The sequence below is a fragment of the Sinohyriopsis cumingii genome, chromosome 13 (assembly GCF_028554795.1).
Source record: "Sinohyriopsis cumingii isolate HCF-2022 chromosome 13, ASM2855479v2, whole genome shotgun sequence".
Taxonomy (NCBI): domain Eukaryota; kingdom Metazoa; phylum Mollusca; class Bivalvia; order Unionida; family Unionidae; genus Sinohyriopsis; species Sinohyriopsis cumingii.
This window is the reverse complement of record NC_142973.1, coordinates 46,721,975-46,746,104: the sequence shown is the minus strand read 5'-3', so window position 1 is coordinate 46,746,104 and position 24,130 is coordinate 46,721,975. Positions and strand designations below refer to the sequence as shown.

The 24,130-nt window shown below is 34.5% G+C and overlaps 1 protein-coding gene across 4 annotated transcripts in view; it reads left to right on the top strand.

The window, feature by feature from the left end:
* The window catches only part of LOC149785356 (fatty acyl-CoA reductase 1-like), a 54,788-nt gene that overhangs the window by 4,523 nt on the left and 26,135 nt on the right, over positions 1 to 24,130 (top strand). For 3 of the 4 annotated variants that reach the window (XM_089979267.1, XM_089979269.1, XM_089979268.1), the window contains 3 exons: positions 15,158 to 15,439; positions 17,778 to 17,953; positions 21,831 to 21,903. In XM_089979267.1, the coding sequence (XP_089835393.1) occupies positions 15,242 to 15,439; positions 17,778 to 17,953; positions 21,831 to 21,903 (447 nt within the window). In that variant the 5' untranslated portion in view covers positions 15,158 to 15,241. Of the gene's footprint in view, positions 1 to 13,846; positions 13,982 to 15,157; positions 15,440 to 17,777; positions 17,954 to 21,830; positions 21,904 to 24,130 lie in introns of those variants that run through there. The other variant, XM_089979270.1, reaches the window with a different exon arrangement.

Below are 24,130 nucleotides of genomic sequence, written 5' to 3'. Positions count from 1 at the left end.
ACCCTGTTGTGATAATTGATTGTACATGACCACAGTTATTTAAGTGGCTACTTATCCAGAGGAACACCAACAGGATCTCACCTTCTAATATTTTGAATAATATATTCTGTTGGTAGGTAAAATTAGAAAGACTCAATCCAATGTCTCGTTATATCTTTATCATGTTAAAAACAATGGTGATAGAATATTATCATAATTTCTATTTTAAAAGGTTGTTAATGTAAGTTACCCAAAAAAACATTTATTAGTTTGTGTTTGGATTTAATCATGTTGCACTTTGATTTAATGATTCAGATGGATTGAATGGGATTAGAAAGTCTTATCTAAATAACAGTCTAGAGTATATTTATTTTTTGTTTTTGCCTGTTTGATCATCCTTAAATGCCATGTCATTATGCACAGATACATGCCTTTTTGTCTAATGATGGATCAAGACAAGTGAACAGGATAAATGGGTTATTGTGGTAGGGTTTAACAACATTTTTCAGCACAAGATAGACTATACATGGTGGACAGTATTAATGGTGGAGGAAGAACCTGGGAAATCCCTGGAAAGAACCATCAACCCTCAAGAAGCTACTGGCAAGCTTTCTCACATACCCACATTGGCTGAATCAGAGACTTGAACCCATGTAAACATGTGAGATGGCAGTGATCCATAATGGAGAGCACTTTAGACCACTTGGGGCTCCCGATAAATGGGTAAGTTACACAAATAATTTTTCTAGTTAGGCAATCATGGATTCTGCTTACAAATGTCCAAGTGTACTCTGCACCTGAATTTCCACATGGGATGTTTCAGATTGGGATTGTGCATGTCCTAGTGACTTCTAAAGATGTTGCCTGTACACCCAAATGAATACAATCGGACTTTGCTAAAAAATATTTACTTGATGATACAATTTGTTTTCCTCCCAATTAGCAAGATGGTCTAAAATGATTAATCACTTATCAGTAGTTGTTAGCACAATTAATTACCTTGGGGGCACACCACTGTAGGTATGGTGAATATACCATAATGGCCTTGAGCAAGTACATTGTGTGTATACCTGAGCATGGCCACTAATGCTGTCCGGCTTTCTTGATGTTAGTAACTTCGTTGTTAAATGTACATAGCTTAAACAATTGACTTTTTTATTTCTTATTAAACTTCCAAACTTGAATTGAGAATATCAACTTAGCTGGTGAGCGTGTATTTTAAATATCTCCTTTTTTCAGTCAGTTTACACAAACTTTGCTCATTATTTGCATTGAAGTCAATTCCACCCAAGGTAAAACTTTAAAAACATGAGGTTAAAAGAAGGCATTTGGACAATGGAGATTTTAAATTTATTTTAGAAGGCATTTTTAAAGCAAATGGTTAGCATACTTTGTCTGGAAATTTATAATGCGTATCTCATGTCTCCGAAACATTGAATGCCTTTCTTAAAGATGGTACAAGTTTTTAATTGAAGATCTTATTGTACCAGTATGAGAGTAAGAAACGTATCTTCCAAACTGAATCTTGATTTTTTAAATTTTTTTAAAATAGAATTATATTATGGTTTAAGTATCAGTCGAAGGGGATTATATAACACTAATAATGAAAATTGCTTTAGAATCACCTATTCCATCATTTCCTTGTACCATTGGTTATTCATTGATGAAAAATGGCATAGCAAAACTGTATAAGCCAAGGTCTCAAACCTAAAATACAAAATGAGAAGTTAAAATGTTGAACTGTACCAGCCATGCAGTAAATATTTTATGCTACTGAAAGATGGATGACTACATGGCAGTTGCTTGTCAATTATAAAATTTGATGTGACAGATGCTATGTTGTGTGTTATTCAAATCTAAAGTGGTACAATGATTTGTATGAACTAAAAAAGTTAACATGTAGTTATTAAGTAAACTTGAAAGATCAGATGCTTGTGCAATCTTAATAAAGGCAGAGCTCAAAACTGATGATAGTATGCTTTCATTTTGCTTCTTAAATTCTGAAGTGCTCATAAATTGCAGAACAATTTTAGTGGTGAATATAAAAACATAAAAAATTTTGTTTGCACTGAAACGAGTTCATTTTGAGCCCTAAAATGATTAATAAAGTCATGTCCATCATGTCAGTTTCCAACTCCCATCATCCCAAGATCAAATTTCTGGCCTTGCCTTAGCTTTTATTCCTTTTCCTTCACTGCACAGTCAAAAAATGAATTGTCCACTAATCTTTAAGATCTGTATCTCATTTTGTCACTCCCAGTCAAAAAACGAACACATCAGACTATGTTCCAATATGTTTGCCCTAAAAAAAATGAAAAGGATAATACCAATGAAAATTTCAGGAGGTCCAGTATTTAAGGCAGTGACTTGAGAAGATGATACCCAAGAAATCCTTGACTTCCTGGTTTAGGAAATTAGTTGAACAGCTGCTGCAAAGAGTCTTCTAATTTTGCAATATACTGTGTGAAAAGTACTTGTACTCATGATTAGTAAAGTCAGAAGTACTTGTATGCATGATTAACAAAGTCAGAAGTACTTGTACTCATGATTAGGAAAATCAGAAGTACTTGTACTCATGATTAGGAATGTCAGAAGTACTTTTATGCATGATTAGTAAAGTCAGAAGTACTTGTATGCATGATTAACAGTCAGAAGTACTTGTACTCATGATTAGGAAAGTCAGAAGTACTTGTACTCATGATTAGGAATGTCAGAAGTACTTTTATGCATGATTAGTAAAGTCAGAAGTACTTGTATGCATGATTAACAGTCAGAAGTACTTGTACTCATGATTAGGAAAGTCAGAAGTACTTGTACTCAAATACTTTAAAAAGTACTGTCCCATGTCTGCTATTAGCAGAGATCATATCAGGACCACTAATATTAATTTGGTGCTGCTTTATTAGTATTATACATATATATCGCTGTTATGGTAAGCTGTCATTTCTTTGGAGCAAGTATCACAGTAATATATTCCTGGTATGGTAATTCTTGTTTCTTTTGGAGCAAGTATCACAGTAGTATATTCCATTTATGGTAAGCTGTGATTTCTTCAGTATCACAATTATATGTTCCTGTTATGGGCAGCTGTCATTTCTTTAGGACAAGTATTGCTGTCATTTATTGAAGACAAGTTTTGGAGTAATATATTCCTGTCTTGGTAAGCTGTTATTTCTTTAGAATGAAAGTAATATTGCTGTTATTGTATGCTGTCATTTCTTCAGTATCATGGCAATATCTTCCTGTTATTGCAAGTTGTCATTCCTTATTATCAAAGCAATATACTCCAGTTTGGGTAAGCTGTCATTCATTTAATTATCAAAGTAATATACTCCAGTTTGGGTAAGCTGTCATTCATTTAATTATCAAAGTAATATACTCCAGTTTGGGTAAGCTGTCATTCATTTAATTATCAAAGTAATATACTCCAGTTTGGGTAAGCTGTCATTTCTTCATTATCAAAGTAATATACTCCAGTTTGGGTAAGCTGTCATTCATTTAATTATCAAAGTAATATACTCCAGTTTGGGTAAGCTTTCATTCATTTAATTATCAAAGTAATATACTCCAGTTTGGGCAAGCTGTCATTTCTTCATTATCAAAGTAATATACTCCAGTTTGGGAAAGCTTTCATTCATTTAATTATCAAAGTAATATACTCCAGTTTGGGTAAGCTGTCATTTCTTCATTATCAAAGTAATATACTCCAGTTTGGGTAAGCTTTCATTCATTTAATTATCAAAGTAATATACTCCAGTTTGGGTAAGCTATCATTTCATTAGGACAAGTATTATAGTAATAATCTGTTATGTTAAGCTGTAATGTCAGTGAAACTTTCCTAAGGTGCTTGAAACCATGGACAGTATTTGAAATTGTCAAATCTATATCTTTCAATATGCATGATCATTAGATCATGTCTTCATTAATGACTGATTGTATGGGTAGAAGCATTGGATCGACAATATTTATTGTTCAGCCAGAGTGTAATTTGGATACTATCAGGTTTTTGCTGAACTGTGTCACTGGATTAGCTAGGTTACTAGATCAGTGTACTCTTAAACTTCATTTAACTGGTTACACCACCAGCTGAGCTGCATTTCTCGCTATTGGATAAAAGGTCATGCCATGTGAACAATTGTATAAATTATCTTAGGCCAGATAGGCTTGGGATAACTGCTGTCATGATGTCAAATGCAATAGATGACTCTTTAGTATCTAGTCAACATAATGTTACATCCACAATGGTTAATGCTTTTACCCACCCAATAAATGGATTTGTTTTTTTTTTTGTTTAACTCAGCATTTTGCTTGTAAATCTTGATTCATAGTAAATCAAGGATACAAGTTCTAATGGTATTTTTATTTTTAAAAGTACACTTTACAGTCCATTAATGGACAGTAATGACAATCATGTTACTGATGACAGCGCCACTCTGGTGGCATTGTGGTTAGATCGTCCGCCTCGGATGCAGGAGGTCATTGGTCTGAAGCCCTGGCTGAGTCATACCAAAGACTTATAAAAATGGTACTGACAGCTGCTTTGCTATGCATTCAGCATTAAGAGGTTAGTGTTAGGACTCAGGTCTGCCTGGTGTCAGGATAATGTGAATAGGTGGGACATCATGCTACATGTCTGCGGCATGATGCCCTAGTGCTAGACGTCACTTTAAACTGCCACGCTGTGGACATTGTAGCCATATGACTGAAATAGATTTAAAGCTGTGTTAAAAATTCAAAGCACACACACTGATGACTACACTGTACAGTCCTCTGAGGGACAATATTGACAGTCATATTACTGATTGTACACTTTAGAGTTTTGTAAGGAGCAATATTGAAAAGCGTAGTATTTATGATTGTGCTTTATAATCTTGTAAAGGACAATATTGACAATCATTTTTGCATGTACCATTGACTGTACTCTATACAATCTGGTAGGAGATAATATTAGCACTGATGACTGTACACTTTACAGTCCTGTAAGAAACTATATTGATAATCATAGAACTGATTGTACACTTGACAGTCCTGTGAGGGACAGTGTTGACATTCATAGTACTGATGACTACTACATTTTACAATCATGTAAAAGGACAGTAAATATTGACAGTCATAGTATTGATGACTGTACATTTTAAAGTCTTGTAAGGGACAATATTGACAGGCATAGTACTGATGATTACTTTTTCCAGTCCTGTGAGGGACAATGTTGACATTCATAGTACTGATGACTGTACACTTTACAGTCCTGTAAGAAACTATATTGATAATCATAGAACTGATTGTACACTTGACAGTCCTGTGAGGGACAGTGTTGACATTCATGGTACTGATGACTACATTTTACAGTCATGTAAAAGGACAGTAAATATTGACAGTCATAGTATTGATGACTGTACACTTTAAAGTCTTGTAAGGGACAATATTGACAGGCATAATGATAGTACTGATGACTACTTTTTCCAGTCCTGTGAGGGACAATGTTGACAATTATAGTATTGATGACTGTACACTTTGAAGTCTTGTAAGGGACAATGTTGACGATCATAGTATTGATGACTGTATTGATTCAGATGCATAAACACAACAATGTTTTTATGGTAAGATGTAAATTAGGCAATGTATTAGATAAGTGTCATGAATGTAAATCAATAAGTTTACAAAAATGATTCCAATATGTAAAAAAAAAGCCAAAGGAATGGTGACATTTCATACTGCTAGCAAATTTAGCGTGAATATCACCTTTTCAGAAAGAAATTGCCTTGTTTGATGCCTGTTTCTGATGAAAAACTTGCCTATATGGATATATACTATTGCAATGATTTCACTTGACTGACATCTGCTTGCTATTTTATAATTATGTTTTGACATTAGTATGTACAAGCATATATAAAGAGATGGAGTTCATGGTGTACAAAACCCATAGATTCAGTTATCTTGCATTGTTCAAAATTAAATCCGATAATTTATTTTGTTTAATGCATATACACAAATCTTTAATTTTCACTTGGTACATACCATAGATACTCTTGTAAAAGTTGTATCTGACCACAAACTATACAGACCCAAATCTGCCATCGCATAATGTGAAGGCAGATTAAATTCTATGTAGTTTGTTTGGAATAGTCAGTAGAACAAACATCATAGACCATGTTCTGCCAGTGCATTATGTGACAACAGATCAGAGTGTATGTTCTTTGCGGTTGAACTGTACTTATAAGCAAGTATAGACAGTAGTTTCACATGTATAATATACTGTTGTGCAGTTTATATAAAATCGCCTAATTAAGGGATATGTCAATAGTACTGTACATGCAGGACCAAGGTATTTGTCAAAGTCTTGTTAATATCATATAATGGATCATAATTCATATTAGTATATAACTTTTTAATCCAGAAATTAAATATTTGGAACATGATCTAAATTTGCAGGAAACAAGTACAAGTATAGATAGTATTGCACAAATGCTGAGGAAGGGGATCAAATTTGTTGCTGTTCCTAGCAATCTCTTTCATAGTATTTCTAAAATCAAAAAGAAATTAATAATAAGTCTTGATGCACTGTTTTAATTTCCAAGGATTCCATTTTAATTGATAGGAACCTTTACATTTGCAGTACATAAATATTTGCTGTAGAATCTGTGTTCTTTGCAGGTTGATTTACTATGCAGAAATGAAAAATACATGTAGACTCGGTTGATTCACATGGTTGTATTAATATCATGGGTAACAGTTAAAGCATATCTACATTAGACTTCACACCTAGAGATAAACGGCTGATAATTTCTAATAATGAGCACTGGCAGTAACTGTTTCGGTGGGTGGGTGGGGTGGTAGCAGATCCTAATACTGAATTTATTTTACCATTGATACTCACTTATAAGTGGAGTCCAACAGCAAACTGCATAGACCCAGATCTGCCGTCACAAAATATACCAGCAGATCTTAGTCAGTGCAATTTGTTAGGAGTAATCAATAGAACAAACAACATATGGCAGATTAGGATCTTTGTTGTTTGCAGTCATTCTTGACTTACGAGTGAGTATATACGTTATCTTAACGTGTTAAGACCCAATATATAGTCATTACCCTGTTTTTTGTGTTTTAAAATGCAAAATTAAAGTAAAGGAAAAAAAACTATTGTCTCACACATGTTGCTCTAAAAAGAAAGAATAATGGCCACAAAAAGACAGTTTTCAAAGAACTTATTTCATTCCAAACAGCAAGTAAAACAAATGCTATCATAAAGATATATATATGTATGTATGTAGTGACACAAGTGTGGCTGTACAGTACAATGTAAGGTAAAGTTTAAAAAAAATGTTTTACAAAATAAGATTGCAGAAAAATGTAGGAATATAAACCCTTCCAAATCAATGTAAACATGAATTACTAGAAAAACATGTATATGATTCTTTTCTCAACTATTTGAACACTTTGATCTTATTCATGATAATCAGTCTGGCTTTCGACAGAATCATTCTTATGAAATTGCACTTATATCTATGATTGATAAATGGCTAAAGGCATTAGATAAAGGAGAAATGTCAGGCACCAATATGATTGAAATTTTTGTAACACTTTTAATCTTGTGGACCATGAAATTTTGCTTGAAAAACTGAACATCTATTAATGCAATGAAAACTCCTTAAGCTGGTTTACTTCTTACTTAACTGATAGAATGCAAAACAAGTATCTTTATATGGTCAATTTTCCGAAAGTAAAAGTATTAATTGTGGAATACCACAGGGCTCTATCCTCTGACCTCTGTTATTCATTCTATAATATCAGTGACTTTACTTAGCTCATAAGATAGGAATTCAGTTTCCTCCATCGACCTCCATGCAGAAGAGACTACACTGAAATGCATAAAACCAAACTGTACTCAAAAATAATTTACAAGTTGCTCTTTGCAGACTTAATATATGGTGCAAGGAAAACAGTATTATTATAAATACAGAATATAAAAAGCCTTGCTAGTTTCAAGAAAACAAAAACAAGTCTGGCTAGATAGTGACAAACTCCAAGTTCTGTTTGAAAATGTGATTGTTATTATGACCTCTCATGGTAAAATTCTTGGTGTATTTGTAGATAACAATCTTACTTGGTGTATTCAAATTAAACATGTTTCAAAAAAGGTTAATTCTTACCTTTGGCTACTGAGGAAAATTAAAAGGTTTATTATGTTTCAGTAAAGGGTCTTCTTTTATAAAAGTTATATTCAGTCATATCTGGACCAGTGTAATGTAATTTTGAGTAATGCCTTTAATTCAACAAAACTTTTAAGACTCCAGTGAATAGACAGTTTCCAGAATGCAATGAATAATATAAGCATTTTAACAATAAATGAAAGAATATTTCTTAGAAAGGCCAAATTTATATATAAAGTGTCCAGAAAAGCCATTCCTGTCTCCCTAAGCATTACCTGTCACCAAAGAGATACTGTAGGTACTCCAGATTTAAGGTTCGTTAGAAGTAAAATTACATTATACCAAGGTCAAAGAAGGTATTGTTTGAAAAATGTTTATAATTTACTGATCCACTGGTATGAAACAACATTCTGAGTGACATAAGGCAGGCTTCTAGGGGGCCTCGAGTGGCCGAGTGGTCTAAAGCGCTCACCGTTACAGATCACTGCCATCTCACCTCTGTCTGCGTTAGTTCAAGTCTTGGATTCGGCTAATGTGGTTATGTGAGAAAGCTTGCCAATAGCTTCTCGTGGGTCGGTGGTTCTTTCCGGGTTTTTTCCGGGTTCTTCCTCCACCATTAATACTGGCCGCCATGTATAGCCTATCTTGTGCTGAAAACTGGTGTTAAACCCTACAACAACAACAACAACAACAGCAGCAGGCTTCTAGTATTTTTCCTTTTCCTAATCAATATATCAAATGAATGAAATCTTTAGACATTTGAACAGTTCTAGTAATATAAATGCTGCATGCTTGTCTGTACTTTTGCATCATTTTCACAGTTGACTCTTTCAATACAATATATTTTGTATGTTTATGTGTTCACAGTTGCCTGTGTACATATTCCAGGCTTGATACTTTGATTTTTAGAATGCTTAATTCTTTAGTGTCAAGCTAAATTTGTCACATTGTTGTTGTATATACTGTATATATTGTGCACAACTGCTAGAAGGGGTCAAGGTAGATTAGTTCTGTAACTAAATGAGTTACTTCCTTTTAAATAAAGTCTTTATTATTATTATTATTATTATTATTATTATTATTATTAAGTACAATAGGATAAACTATAAAATGTGCAGATATATAAATTCAATAAAATGTATACAAAATCCATAAACATATGGTTAAATTTTGTTATAGAAAGCACATTCCCTTTCCAGGATTTTGTTGGGTGGTGCATGATCAAACAATTTCTTCATGAAGTTCACATCAAAATAATTCTGTTTCATAAGGGCCCCAGGTGGCCGAGTGGTCTAGAGTGCTTGCCATCTCACCTGTCATGGGTTTGGGTCCTAGAGCTCAGCTAATGTGGGTATGTAAGAAAGCGGCAAAAGCTTCCCATGGGTTGGTGATTCTTACTGGGGTTTTGCCAGGTTTTTCCACCACCATTTATACTGGCTGCCATGAATAGCCTTCCTTGAGCTGAGAAATATGCTGAATCCCAAGACAACATCTGCCTCATAAGGTGGTAGTTAACACATTAACATGTTTTTTTGTTGTTTTTTTCCGCCAGAAATTCAAGTAGGGAACACATTTTGAAAGCTATTTCTGAATAGATCCGAAAACACCAAATCCCAGATTATCTTTCAATTACATACTGCCAAGTTGTGTAAGAAACATTGTTTTTCATTGGCTGTTTGGCTCGCGCATGAGCAGAAGGGTAAAAGTTGGAGTTCTTTTTCATTTTTTTGCTAAACAGACCCATTATTTTGTATCGAGACCACTCTTTATTCCAAATGCCCATCTTATCCTACTTTTTGCAAAGGTTCATCTGTCTGTTTGCAGTTCATACCGGTTTGCCTTTAGATCTGAGACCAAAAAGTCTAAAATCCGGACACGAAATTGGATCCAGACCACGGGCCAATTTTGGGTAGAATAAAATCAGGTCCAAAAAATGAGGTTTTTCCCTGTTTTTTTGTAGTGCAACCTTGAAATTCCAGATTATTTGGTACTATTGTAGAGCTACATCTGCATACCTTTCTATAATACCACCCACTTTAGTGTATCATGCATGACCATGATGCTACAGAGCTCGGCAGTAGGCTACTACCTCCTGCCATGTTAACTCGTCACTAGGGGTTAATGTGTTAACACACTTGCAGAGAATGTGTTCCGCCATCAGTGGACACTGGCATGGTATATCTCTCATCTAGGTTTACCCAGAAGGTATGCACAAGTCAGGTTTGGATGTTTAATATACAGTTGGCACAATACCACCTCATCTCTTAAATTTGTTCTATATGAGACTCACTCACCATTAGTGTGTTTGATGTTCTTGCATTTTCATTCTACATAATTGGTCAAGTATGATCAACATATGCATTTATACAATATTTCAGATCAGTATATGGAGCCTTCCATTGTAAAATGGGTGTCTGCAATGGAGCTTCGGCTGATTTATTCTTTCATTACTCTTTACACTACATTAAGTAGGCAGCCAACAATAAAGAATACTTTTGTTCCAGATTGTATGATTCAGTAGTATCTAGGATGACATTTAAGATTTTGTATGACTTTCATTGTGGAAAGCAAATCTAAAAAGGTAATGAAATTATTTTTTTAGAGGTTTCAGTGTAATTTAAAGTAAGGCTCTAATTTCTACAGTAAAAATATAGGTTTTATCAAGTAACGAGATCAAGATAATGTCCTGGGTGTTGCAATAGCAGCTCTATCTTTGTCTCCATTTTGCCAGCTGTCTATACATTTGGATCATTACCCGGATGGCAGAATACAGTAGAATAGTGTTGAACAGGGAGGTATTTGCTTGCATTTAATGAAACAAATTAAGTGTATTTATTTTCAGATTGACGCTTACATTTTCTATTCTGACAGTGATACTAAATGTGTCAAAGTTTTTGAACTAGTAACTCTAATCATCGACTACAAGATCATATGAGATGGTCTTTGGTCAGTCGTATTTCCATTGATTAGCACAACACTAATCCTCCATAAAACTTCACGCACACATTCATCCTATGGTCTTAAATGAAAATGGTGTCATTCCAATATGACTGCCATGACAACTATTTTAAAAATCTTATCACTACCCCCCCTGAATGTTGTTATGACATTGGGTTTTCACCGAAAGACTTATAATGTTGTCTACTTTGTCCTGAATGAGAGCAGTGCCAAGCTAACACCCATTATGTGACTACAGCAACTAATTTGACATTTTTTGTTATCAGTGAGGAATATCAGAGATTTCAGTGCTCAGTTACAAGGTAGAATGGTCTTGTCTTGAATTCTTGGAAATTCTTTTTGTCCAGTAGAGTGTCTGGACCGTCAAGGAACTCTTGTTTTGGTTTATTTCCCACTGTCCATAACATCAAACATATCCTTGCCATCCATCCAGTTTGTGTTGTGATATCATCCTGGATGGCCTTAGTCACCTAGAAAGATCCGATTTAACATTAATACACTGGATCAGGGCCCCCAGTGGGCGAGTGGTCTAAAGCGCTCACCATTACGGATCATTGCCATCTTACCTGTGTCTGCGTGTGTTTGAGTCTGGTTTGTGAGAAAGCTTGCCAGTAGTTTCTCTTGGGTTGTTGATTCATTCTGGGGTTTACCACGGTTCTTCCTCCACCATTAATACTGGTTGCCATGTATAGCCTATTTTGTGCTGAAAAATGATGTTAAACCCCGCAACAACAACAACAACAACAGAAGTATACTGATCATGCCTGTGATACATTAAACAATACAAATTGTACTTTTTTATTTCAAAATTTTAAAGCTGTGACTAAAAAGTCACTTAAATTCATCTTTTCAGCAAAATTTTATGCTAAAAAAATATGAATTAAAAATTTTAAAAAACTTGCTCTTGAGAAAAGATCAATAAAAGTTTGTTAAAATCTGATTCACCCTGTCAAATTAACATTATCACTGGATGTTCATCAAACCCAAGCACATGCCAATACCATGGACCATTTACCAGTACAATCCTTGCTCACAGTGCGAGGCATCACATGATTTACATGTACAGAAAGCTTGCTAGGCATTTAGGCCTAAAGTCCATTACCTAGCTCAATACCACTAGATATATCATATGTAAATTTAAATAGTCATAATTTTACCATTTTTCTTGAAATGTTTGGCATACGTTATGAGATGAACACTAATTCACATGGGAAAATTAAGTGTAAAACACCGATTTTATATATTTTTGCTAGGCTAATTAATTAATGGGCATGGTAATGATGAGATAAGGCAATAGGTCATTTCAGGTTGTGCTTGGAAAATAGTTAAAATATTATTTGCTATTGTTGAATTCAGATCTCTCAAACGGTATTCCTTGTCACTGTCAGGAGTTGTTGGAAAGAGACAGGAACTATAGGTACGCATCTAGAAAGAAAAAATTGCAAAAGATCACTGAAGCTTATTGAAGATTGTGTGTTTCTTGCCAAAATAAGTATAAGATGATCACTTTAACTGGCTGACAAAAATGATTTATTTATATTGATTAGCATGGGCTCAAAATATGAACACTTGGTTGATGATCGTTAATTCAAAACATGAAGAAGAAAAGGTGACATCGTTAGTACAACCATGGCTGAATTAATTTCCATAGTAGTTTATGTGAGGAAAAAAGTTCTTGATGGGATGGGTACTCAAGCATGAGGAATTTAAATCCCAGTACAGACATCTTTGCTTGCCAAGGTTCTTATAACCCTATCTACACATTGGCAGATCGAATAGCTATATTGGTGCTTTGTCCTAGCAACATCTATTGGATTTCATGGGTTAATTCCCTTAGTATGTAATGCCATCTAACCAATAGCATTGTGCATTGTACATCCACTGAAAACGGTGGTTGCAGTTGACCTAAAAGGGATACTTTGGAAGTTTAACATCAAAAGTATGACTGTGTACTAGAGGAAGACTGTACATGTGTATTTGAGTGAAAGGTATTTGTGCAAACATGCACCGACACTGGAATATTGCTTATTTTATCAGTACATTCAAGTTATGTGCTCCCCTTGTCTCAATCACGCAGGAACAGTGTTCAAATTTGAACAACTTAATTTTGATTGGATGCAGTGGCTTACTGCCGTACCCAGTGAAATTCACAGACTGGAAGATTATAAATATCTGCTCGATATGCCATGGTGTAGATAGGGTTATCGGAACCTTGGCTAACGAAAATGAGTACAGACTTGCTCAGGGCAGTAAGGGCTGTTCATTATCACAGGTGCTTGGGTCATTGATTTTAAAATATTCTAGCAAGGACAAGGAAATTGTTGTAAACATGCTGTAGTTTGACTCAACAATGATTTTAGCATAATGCTAGAATAGATCATATTTATGGCAGAAATGAATAAATCAGTGGTGCAGGTGCCTTTGAGAATGATACGTGTTGAATTTCTTGAATAAACAAGAAACAGGGAAGCACATGGGCTCCACTATTTCCATTTTTGGAATCAACACTAAGAGATTTTCAGCTGGAAAAACTACTAGGGAGATAATAATAATAATAATAATAATAATAATAATGCTTTATTTATAGAGGGTGATCATTAGTCAAGGACAATTCTCCCATGAGGCCCTCTGTATGGGTTCTCAACACCAGGAAGTTATGTACAAGTAGGGGCTACATGAATATGTTAGTTTCCACACTAGATAAGAAGGGGCCGCTAAAAACTGGGTGGATAATTTGGTTGCTAACAGATTCACCCAAATGGGAATTTGTCATGTAATGGTGAATGGAAAGCAATATGTAAAGTTATACCACTCTGTGAGACAGAAGTAATTAGGTGTGAACTTACTATAAAAACATGATGATGATATACAGAGAAATTCTTGGATTTTTTGAGGTAATATATTTTAAGGATTTTTTAAAAGATGTTTTACCTTTATCTTCTGTAAATATGTTTTTAAACAGAACTTTAGGATCTGTATTTTTATCTTGTATTCAGTACTACCAATTTTTTTATTTATTTGGAAGGCCATGTCATCCTTCTTCATCTTTGTATTTTTCGAATCTAACTTTTAATTGACATCCTGTAGACTATTTTGCTGACATGCTTTTAAAACGAATACATACAGTACTCTCCTGATTTCTTACTTCCTCCTTCCAGCCTTGTGCCACCCTCAGTTACCATCAATAAATCAGGATGTACCAACTGATTTGCTCTTTACTTTTCTCTTTCATTCACCACCATTGCCATCTACCAGTGGACAAATGATCTTTAAATAATGATCACAGACCTCAAATGTCTGCCATGTTTTTCAGTTTAAATGATTCATTAAGTGATGTCAGTTACTGTCCACTTCCAGTAAAGGTGATTAGTATTATTTAAACTTGGTTTCTACTTATCTAGAGAAGTCACTAGTTCATGTCCAAGTGCTTACTGCAGTCATCATCTTGGTTGACTGCCCTTAAGATAATAGCGTAACATACTGCTAGGTACAAAGACCACTATGCTTCAATTAGACTAATTAAAGTTGGTGTAGCTTGCATAAAACCATTGTCTTACAGAAGCTTCATTTTAATCAATTTCATTTTATTGATCTCTGCATTACATGTATTTTAATGATGGTTGAATTTACCAGTCTCTGTCTATGTACCTTCTCTGTCTGTCAGATTAAACTTGATCAAATGCCACCTTGGATCAGCCACCATTTGTATGCTTGTGTGAAACAGGCAGATAATTTAGGAAGCACTGTGTCTTTTGAGTTGTTTAAGTCAGGCTTTTATCCAGCATTGTTGATCCAAGTGTTTTAAGCATAGAAAAGGAAGTATGGTATAGTGGTTTGCTAATTTGCTTTAGGAACAACGTTATTGTGTTATAAAGGAGTGCAGTTGTCAGATGTAATGATAACAAGAAATATGGTCTTTTCACAATGACTGAAAAGAATAAATGTGATCAAATCTCAGAGAATTAATTTAGCTTTTCTTTTGAGGTAATCATTTTTGTGCATTTTTTGTTCTTTTCTGTTTTCTTTCTGTATGTGTATTTGTGTGTGTATATATGTATTTCTTTTTGCAGGGTCTAGTTACAGGACACCTTCACAACTAAGATTCAAGCTCCAAGTGTTTTTACTGAATCAGGATTTGTGAACCCCAGTTCAGCATGGCTGACTTACCAACTGTGGCAGAATATTACACTGGGAAAAATATTTTTATCACTGGTGGGACAGGATTTATAGGAAAAGTGCTCATAGAAAAACTTCTCAGAAGTTGTCCAAATCTGAACAAAATATATATATTGGTGCGCCCAAAGAAGTCACAAAGTATTGAATCAAGGACCGAAGAACTGACAAAATGTGCTGTAAGTATGTTGAGGAGTTAGTTACTGAATGTAAAATGTTATGAAAGGGAAAGTTATTATTTGATACGTTATCTTCATACATACAGAAAGCATAAATGAAGTTTGTGAAAGTTCATGCCTAGGGAAATATTTTAGTTCAAACTGTTGAAAATCTTGAGAGTATCTGCCATGTGTTCAGCACCACCATATTGCAAAGATAAATGTGCGAATGCATCAGAGGATCTCCTAATGGTTCACCATATTGCAAAGATAAATGTGTGAATAATGTGAATGCATCAGAGGATCTCCTAATGGTTCACCATATTGCAAAGATAAATGTGTGAATAATGTGAATGCATCAGAGGATCTCCTAATGGTTCACCATATTGCAAAGATAAATGTGCGAATAATGTGAATGCATCAGAGGATCTCCTAATGGTTCACCATATTGCAAAGATAAATGTGCGAATAATGTGAATGCATCAGAGGATCTCCTAATGGTTCACCATATTGCAAAGATAAATGTGCGAATAATGTGAATGCATCAGAGGATCTCCTAATGGTTCACCATATTGCAAAGATAAATGTGCGAATAATGTGAATGCATCAGAGGATCTCCTAATGGTTCACCATATTGCAAAGATAAATGTGCGAATAATGTGAATGCATCAGAGGATCTCCTAATGGTTCACCATATTGCAAAGATAAATGTGCGAATAATGTGAATGCATCAGAGGATCTCCTAATGGTTCACCACAAAATTGTATTCACTACAATGCAGCTACGAAATATTTTCATAAAATCACTATTTTCAGTTCACTTAACCTAATGTTTGATTTTAATTCAACGATGCCTTTCTTTTTCCAATGAGGACTAAAGTTTGTGATGAAGATTTAAGTTTGCGACAATTTCCAACCCACATGAACATAAAAAGATGACGTTTTGGTCACTAGAATTATCACTCAGAAATAGATAAATCATACTTAATCTGGGCTGAAAATCAAATGATTTCCTATTTTATCTTTTTCATTAGAATTGCAAACGTGTAAGTGTATTGTTATGTTAGGCACAGAAGGACTGTAACCAACAGCATAGTACATGTAGACATTGTAAACATGAGCCAACATTGCATTGTCATAGGCAGCCTTAAGTGTGTTTATGACTCACAATGATACTATGGTACTCTAAAGCAATTTATTTCATAGAAGTATAAAATATTTTCCACTCTGGTATGGAGAGTACTGTATAAAGAACATGTCTTCTGCATACAAATTGTAATAAAACATGTCCCGTGCAAACAATATGTAATAAAACATGTCTCTTGCAAACAATATGTAGTAAAAAAAATGTCCCTTGCATAAAATATGTAATAAAACATGTCTCCTATAAATAATATGTAATAAAATGTCTCCTGCATACAGCATGTAATAAAACATGTCCCCTGCATACAGTATGTAATAAAACATGTCCCCTGCATACATTATGTAATAAAACATGCCCCTTCATAAGATATGTAATACAACATTTCTTCTGCATATAATATGTAATAAATGCAACTTGCGCTTTCTTTATAAGCATAATGTGTAAGAAGTATATTACAATGCATCATATTTGTTACATCTAAAGGCATGGAAAGATAAATGAGGTATTAAATTATGGTATATGTGCCTATTTTATTTCTTTTCTGCCTGATGCCAACCAGTGTTATTCCAACCAATTTTCTCAAAAGTTTATAACTTTTTGGGAGGTTTTTTAGTTGAAAAGGGGGGGGGGGGCACTGTGCATAGCCTAGGTAATTGGCTTATCGTAATGAATTTAAAGGATCTTTGACTTGTAGTCTATTTATTTTGCAGCATTTTTAAATAATAAGTTGATGTAAAGCAATAAATGAAACTGTTCTGACCTTTATATAATGGTACATGGTATGATGAAAAACAAGCGAGTACATCAGTGCTAATATCCCATGTATTTTTAATTTATCTTTTTCATTATGACTGTTACTAAATTATATGCTAATTTATTTATAATTTAATTAAATTTCTAATAGAGATATGCACAAATTATATAATAAGATATCAGTTCCATATTTTTCTGTGATTTTCAGTTTGCAGTTGTATTCAACCTCTAAGCTAGTACATGCAGTATGTGTAACGAAATGAATCATGGGAAATGCTCAATAAATTTTTTCTCTCTCCAGAATTAGATATTTACCTAGAGCCTTCCAAATTTGCACAAATGAGTTGATCCACTGTAGAGAATAGTTGCCATTACCTCAAAACTACAAATATAAACATTTCTGCTTATTAAACCATATACACGTACATATAAAAGAATACAACTTTTCTTGCCCTTTCCTAAGTTATTTGACAAGGTGAGACAGGATAGTCCAGATTTCGGCAAGAAGCTGATTCCAGTGAACGGAGATATGATGTCACCTGCCCTTGGCATCAGTGAGGAAGACAAACAGCTGCTTCAGAATGAAATTCATATTGTGTTCCACAGTGCTGCCACCATCCGCTTTGATGAACCTTTGAGGTAAAACTCTTTGATGTGGCATGAGAAGGTAGTTCTTTAGATTTTCTTAGCATATTCTTGTCCCATCAACATAGGTCTAGTAAATCTGCCATGTTTAGAATTTTAAAGCTTGAAAAGTGGAATACAGCATATCAGTTACAATAGATATACTGTGTATACTCACTTAAAAGTTGATATTTTTTATTTACTGACAACTCAGTTGATGCCAAGTAAGGGTTGTCTTGAAAGTGCTACGTACAGTAAATTTGATGAATCTAGAGGTAGTATTGGCAACTCAGAATGTCTGCAGTACATACAGATGCTTTCAGTTAATATGTTTTATGTTTTCATGCCCATTTTCCCATTGAGAAAGGTAAATATGACTCACTCTGTATTACCCATTTCATAGTGGTATTCATCACCCAATACTTGCATCTAAGTATTTTTTTAATCTTAATAATTTGAAAATATTACTGCTAAATTAAATATTACCTACTGCAAAGTGAAGTGTCCGTCAGTGTTGTTTACTGTAGGTATTTAATAGTAAGTTTATTATTTCCATTTTTGTTGAAGTCTATCAACCTGTATTTGTATTGTATTTTATATTTTGCTGTATAAACACTTTTCGCTTGATGCAATAAAAGCTTTGATCCTTATCTTATATTCTCTAGTGTTATGTGCCTGTTCACATGAGCGATAAGTCCATAGTTTGTACAGGTAGCACTAACTTTGTTTTTAAGTTGACAGTCCTTTTGGTGAAGCTGTGAACTTGATACTTGTTCAGTGCCAAGTCAAGTCTTGCAACTCCAGTGTGCTTTTGACCTTAATCCCTGAGCTTGTAAAGAAAGTACCCTCTTTGTTTTCCCATGTGACAATCCTTTTATCTAGACATGAATTTGATACTTGTTCAGTGTCAAATAACAGGGTGGTTATTTGAACTCCCAGTGATCTTGAGACACAATTGATGCATGGTTAGTTGCATCCTTTAATAGATTTCACTGATTTTATGATCAAATTGTCACTTACAGATCCCAAACTCAGTCTTCAAAAGGCACTAGCATAATAACAGTAAAGATGAAGAATTCAAGTTAGCCAATATTTATGACGATGGAGTAATTTCAGAACTTTAATTGGTCACTCAGACATACAGGATGAATTTATGGTTTTTGTATCAGGTGACATTAGACATTTATGTGTTAATATAGATCCCAAATGTATGGAGTTTACTTGCATTGTTTATTTTGTAAGAGATATGGAATTAACATATTACTGGAAATTGTGGATTGAATCAATCTGGATATTTTTTTGGGTTAGAGATATGTGACCTGTAATAGAGTTCATGGATTTATCATACAGTTAATTTAAATTGTCAAGCATTGTAGATTTCTGTGGAAATGTAGATGCACAAATTAAAATGGTCAATTTGTTTGTGACATATTCCACTCAGTGATGTATTGTTCACTGGTTTCATCTTTACTTTTACAGTCTATCTTTTCAACCTGTTTGGCTTGTTTATTTTTCCAAAGTACAACACTGACTCACTGGCAACAAGTCACCAATTACGATAGTTCTGACTTGCAGAATATACCTCAACTTACAGGAAGCTCAAAGAGAAATTAGTTTATTGCAGCCCTAAAAATATCTTACCATCTGTACTCACTTATAAGATGGGGCCCCGAGTGGTCTAAAGCGCTCTCCGTTGCGGATCACTGCCATCTCACCTCTGTCTGTGTGGGTTCGAGTCTAGGATTCGGCCAATATGGGTATGTGAGAAAGCTTGCCATTAGCTTCTCGTGGGTAGGTGGTTCTTCCCAGTGTTTTTCCTCCACCATTAATACTGGCTACCATGCATGGCCTATCGTGTGCTGAAAAATGGCATTAAAACCAACAACAACAGCAGCAGCCCTAAAAAGGGTGGTGATTCACATATAATTTAGTATATACTGTACTCAGGATGCAGGTGAAGAATTGATTGCCCCAACAACTAGCTACATTGGTCTCCAGCAGTCATGAAACTCTAGTCTACTCCTTGTGAACAGAATATCATCATGACACTAGAAGACTTCTTATGATATCTGTTTGGTCTGAAAGAAAAGTGTGTTGACCAGGCATCCAATATGACCACCATATCTTGAAAATTATTATCACTACTGAATAGCTGGTCACATCAACATGGGGTTTTCACTGATTATTTATTCTAGTTGGTTCAAAATAAAAATGTGTCTGACATCCAGTAATGCTACTGCACCAGCCATATTGAAAATCTTGTTATTGCTACTCCTCCTGAACAGAAAGTCACTGGAAAACTTCTTATGGGGTCTAGTTAATCTTAAAAATAATTGTGCCAATATGATCACCAATATAGTGGCCATCTTGAAACTTTGTTCTCTTGCTAGATGAAAAGTTATATCAACATTGGGTTTCTAGTTGGTACTAAATGAAAAGTCTCAATCTGACAGTCCGGTATGGCCACTGTTGCAGCCATGCTGAAAAATTGCTATTGTTACTCCTCACAAATAGAAAAACATCAATAACCTTTTACTCCAAAAGTCTTCTAAAGGTGTATAGTTTGTCCTAAAGAAAATGGTGCTGATCTTATGTCCAGTATAGCTGCTACAGTGGCCAGTTTTAAAATCTCATCATTCTTGAATGTCAGCATCTTCAGTGCTTCTGTTTTGAGTAGTGTGATTGCTCTTGCATGCCAACACACTCCTTAAATTGATTCCAGGAGAGCGATCCAATGCTTTCCCATTCTAATTGTTCAAAACAAAGATTTCTAGATGTTTTCTGAGTGAACTTCTCAGTTTTTGTCCAAGATTTCTTGGCAGTTGCCTTTCACAAATATTGGTATGTTTATGGGTTCTGTCATTTTGATACGTGACGTAATGTGCCATAAACAATGATGTTGCAAATATTTTAGTGGCAGGAAAGTCTTTAAATCTTTAATTAACTTAGTTTAATGATGAAACATTTTATTATTCCTAGCAATTTATTATTTGGTGATGTCATATCAAACCAGTGCTTATTTTTTGAATGTGCAATTTTACTTCACTGACATTCATGCTGACAGCCATCTTTGTTCCTTTGCACTTACACATACACGAATGTCTTCTTCTGAAAACATAAAAGGCAATTTTGTTCAGCTGGTCACATTTCAGTGGTGGACTATTCCTGGGCTTGGATACAATACTGAAAAGATTGACAGTGAATAAATGGTGGAAAAAATGTGGCATAATGTTTGTGCCAGGCATTTGCCAAAAATATGCAGTGACAGTCATATTCATGTTTGAGGAGAGGGAATAACTGTCCTCAACACTTTAGACACTTGATAAATTCTTGTTTTCAAATGCAGGTGTGAATTTCCCTGCTAAATTTTCAGTTCTAGAATTAACCCTGTTTTTGCCTATTGTTAAATTGTTTTGAGAAATCAATGTATTAAGTAATGTAAGAATGAAAAGTGTTACAGATATTGTGAGCCACAAAGTGCTAAATAACCTGAGGGAGGCCAGGGTGACTGAGGTGTTCCAGGTTGATTGAGGGGCCCCAGGTGAGGTCTAAGGCATCTAGCTTGACAGATCACTCACATCTTGCCTCTGTCTGTGTTGGTTCAGGTATTGGCTGACCAACATGGGGGTGTGAAAAGGCTTGCCAATAGCTTCCTGTGGCACTTTACACACAAAACCTAACTATAACCTGCAGGTTTTGGAACCACATGAAATTAGACACCGAAGACAGGTTGTTCTTTGATTTAAATTTTTTAAGTATCTTATAATCAGAGATCAAATCAAATTTTGTGGTCTTTTAAGTCATTTGGTATGTCTTTTACCACAAGTTCGACTGTACATTTTTGTTGTATTTTTTATAAGCATTTGCTGTCTTTTGTCTTTCATATTGACAGGTTAGCATTGGAGCTGAATGTTCTTGGAGTCCGTAAAATGGTACAGTTATGTCAAAATTTTAAGCAGTTGCAGGTTTGTATTAAAATTAGTACACAGCTTTTCTTGGTGCATGAATTTAAAGTTCCAAAATGCTCTTCCCCGTCCACAGAAATAAAAATGCTAACAATATCATTTTTTTTTTTTAAATCACAAAAATGAAGCTCATGAACTATATGATTCCATCTTCAGTGGTCAAGTCTTTCAACTAACTTGAACTGTGATTAAAGAAAGATTTTCATTAGGACAAAAGAACGAAACATTTAAATTATTGCGGGATGACTGCTTACTTTAAGCAAATCTTGAACTAGTCCAGTACCATATGTACTTGCTTATAAGTCATGTCAGACTGCAAACAACAAAGATCCTGGTCTGCTGTAGCATAATGCAACTGCAGATCAGGCTCTGTTTTGTTTGTTCTATTAAGGGTATTAACTAACTGCATTATGTGATGGCAGATCTGGGTCTGTGCAGTTTGCAGTTGGTCTCATTAGCAGGCATAGATGGTAGAGTTTAATGTACTTTTTTTTTTCTTTGACTTTTTCCCTGTCCCCCCCCCCCACTTGAAAATAACAATATTTTGTTATTTACAATATTTTTGTTTTCACTTGGTATAGATTGACCTGTTTATCATTAATTTATTCATAATTACTCTTCAGAGTCAACAAGTTCCATCATACAGTGCCAAAAAAGTACATCATACTTTGATGGACAGAGTGGGGATAGATTAGTGACAATAATAGACAGGTGTGAAATTTACAATTTGCCTAGAAAAGGAAAAAATCTGTGACATAAAGGCTGTTCTCTGACACCCTCTATAATGCTATTATAAACTACAATGGATGAGTACAGATAAATCATAATATTGATAATCCAGGTGCCTCCATCTTAGAACTAAACTTATAACTTGAGTAAAATTAAATGTTTTCTTTGTCCAAAATAGGACTCATCTTACAAATGAGATGATATTACTTGGACAGTAACATGAACCTTTCCTTTTGATATGAAAGGTTGAATAATCATTCAAAAAAATATTCCCAATTCAGATAATTGGTTGCAGAAATCATCATATCATATAGGTTGCAGAAACATCCTTTTATGATAATTATTCACTACATAGGCAGTTTCTTTTCGTCGTTTGACCTTGACCTAGATATGGTTCAGTATTAGTTTTAACATTTGCTAAACATTTACTATCATCTCAAAATGTTCTGGATTGTATAGTTTGTCATTCACAAATATTCTCGTCTTTCACTATAGACAAAACTCTATTGTTTGAGCATATTGTTTGAGCAAATATGACAACCAGGCCTCAGGAACATGTCATATATGCTGGACGTGTCTGACATAACTGAATTTTTGACAGACATTACAATCTCTATATCAGATATTGAGGGCTTTATGCTAAGAAATTCAATTCATACAATCGTTTTAAGTAAAACTCATAAAATGGTATATGCTCCAATGTTTCACGTAAGATGTACTTTGCAAATTGTGGTAAATTGCCTTGTGGAACCATTAAACCGTATATTGTAATGTCTTCAGGGAACTATCCCTGTCTCACAGTTCCTTGCCTATCCCTGCCTTGGTTCCTGCCTCAACCAGGTTTGGGAGTAGACCATGTGATTTCATGGGTAATTTGATTTTCCCAAACAAAATTCCCATTCCGTTTTCTCTTCAGGAACCCCTGTTATAAAGTCTTGGAACTCCCAGAGACTTGAGTTTGGAAAATGTCTTGCTATTTTTTCCACTGATTGTATTCCATAATTATAGCTTAGAGACCCTAGTCTTGAAAATGGAAGAGTACAGAGAATTTCATAATTTATTATATATTTTATAATAAGACAATGAAATGTACCAGATGGAGAAAAATGATATTTTTATCGCCACAGTGGCAGTATAACTTTTAGAACTACTTTCTGCCACAGTGGCAGTATAACTTTGAGAACTACTTTCTTTTCCCATTTTGAAAATGTTATTTGCCCATGTGTATTTTATCCATAATTGTATTTCATATTTAGGTCTGTTTCATTTTTTTTTTCTTCTGCTCCTGTGTTCTCTCTCTCTCTCTCTCTCTCTGTGTCTCTTCAGGATGAACAGATCTAAATATATATGTCAGTACTATAGACCCGCTTGTTTACATTTGTGTACCATGAAGAAATACCTAAACATGAACTCTGAACAACAAATAGTAGGTATTCACTTTTTTATAAATAGTTTTCCACACAAATCATACAAATTATCAGCAAATGAACTTGTATGA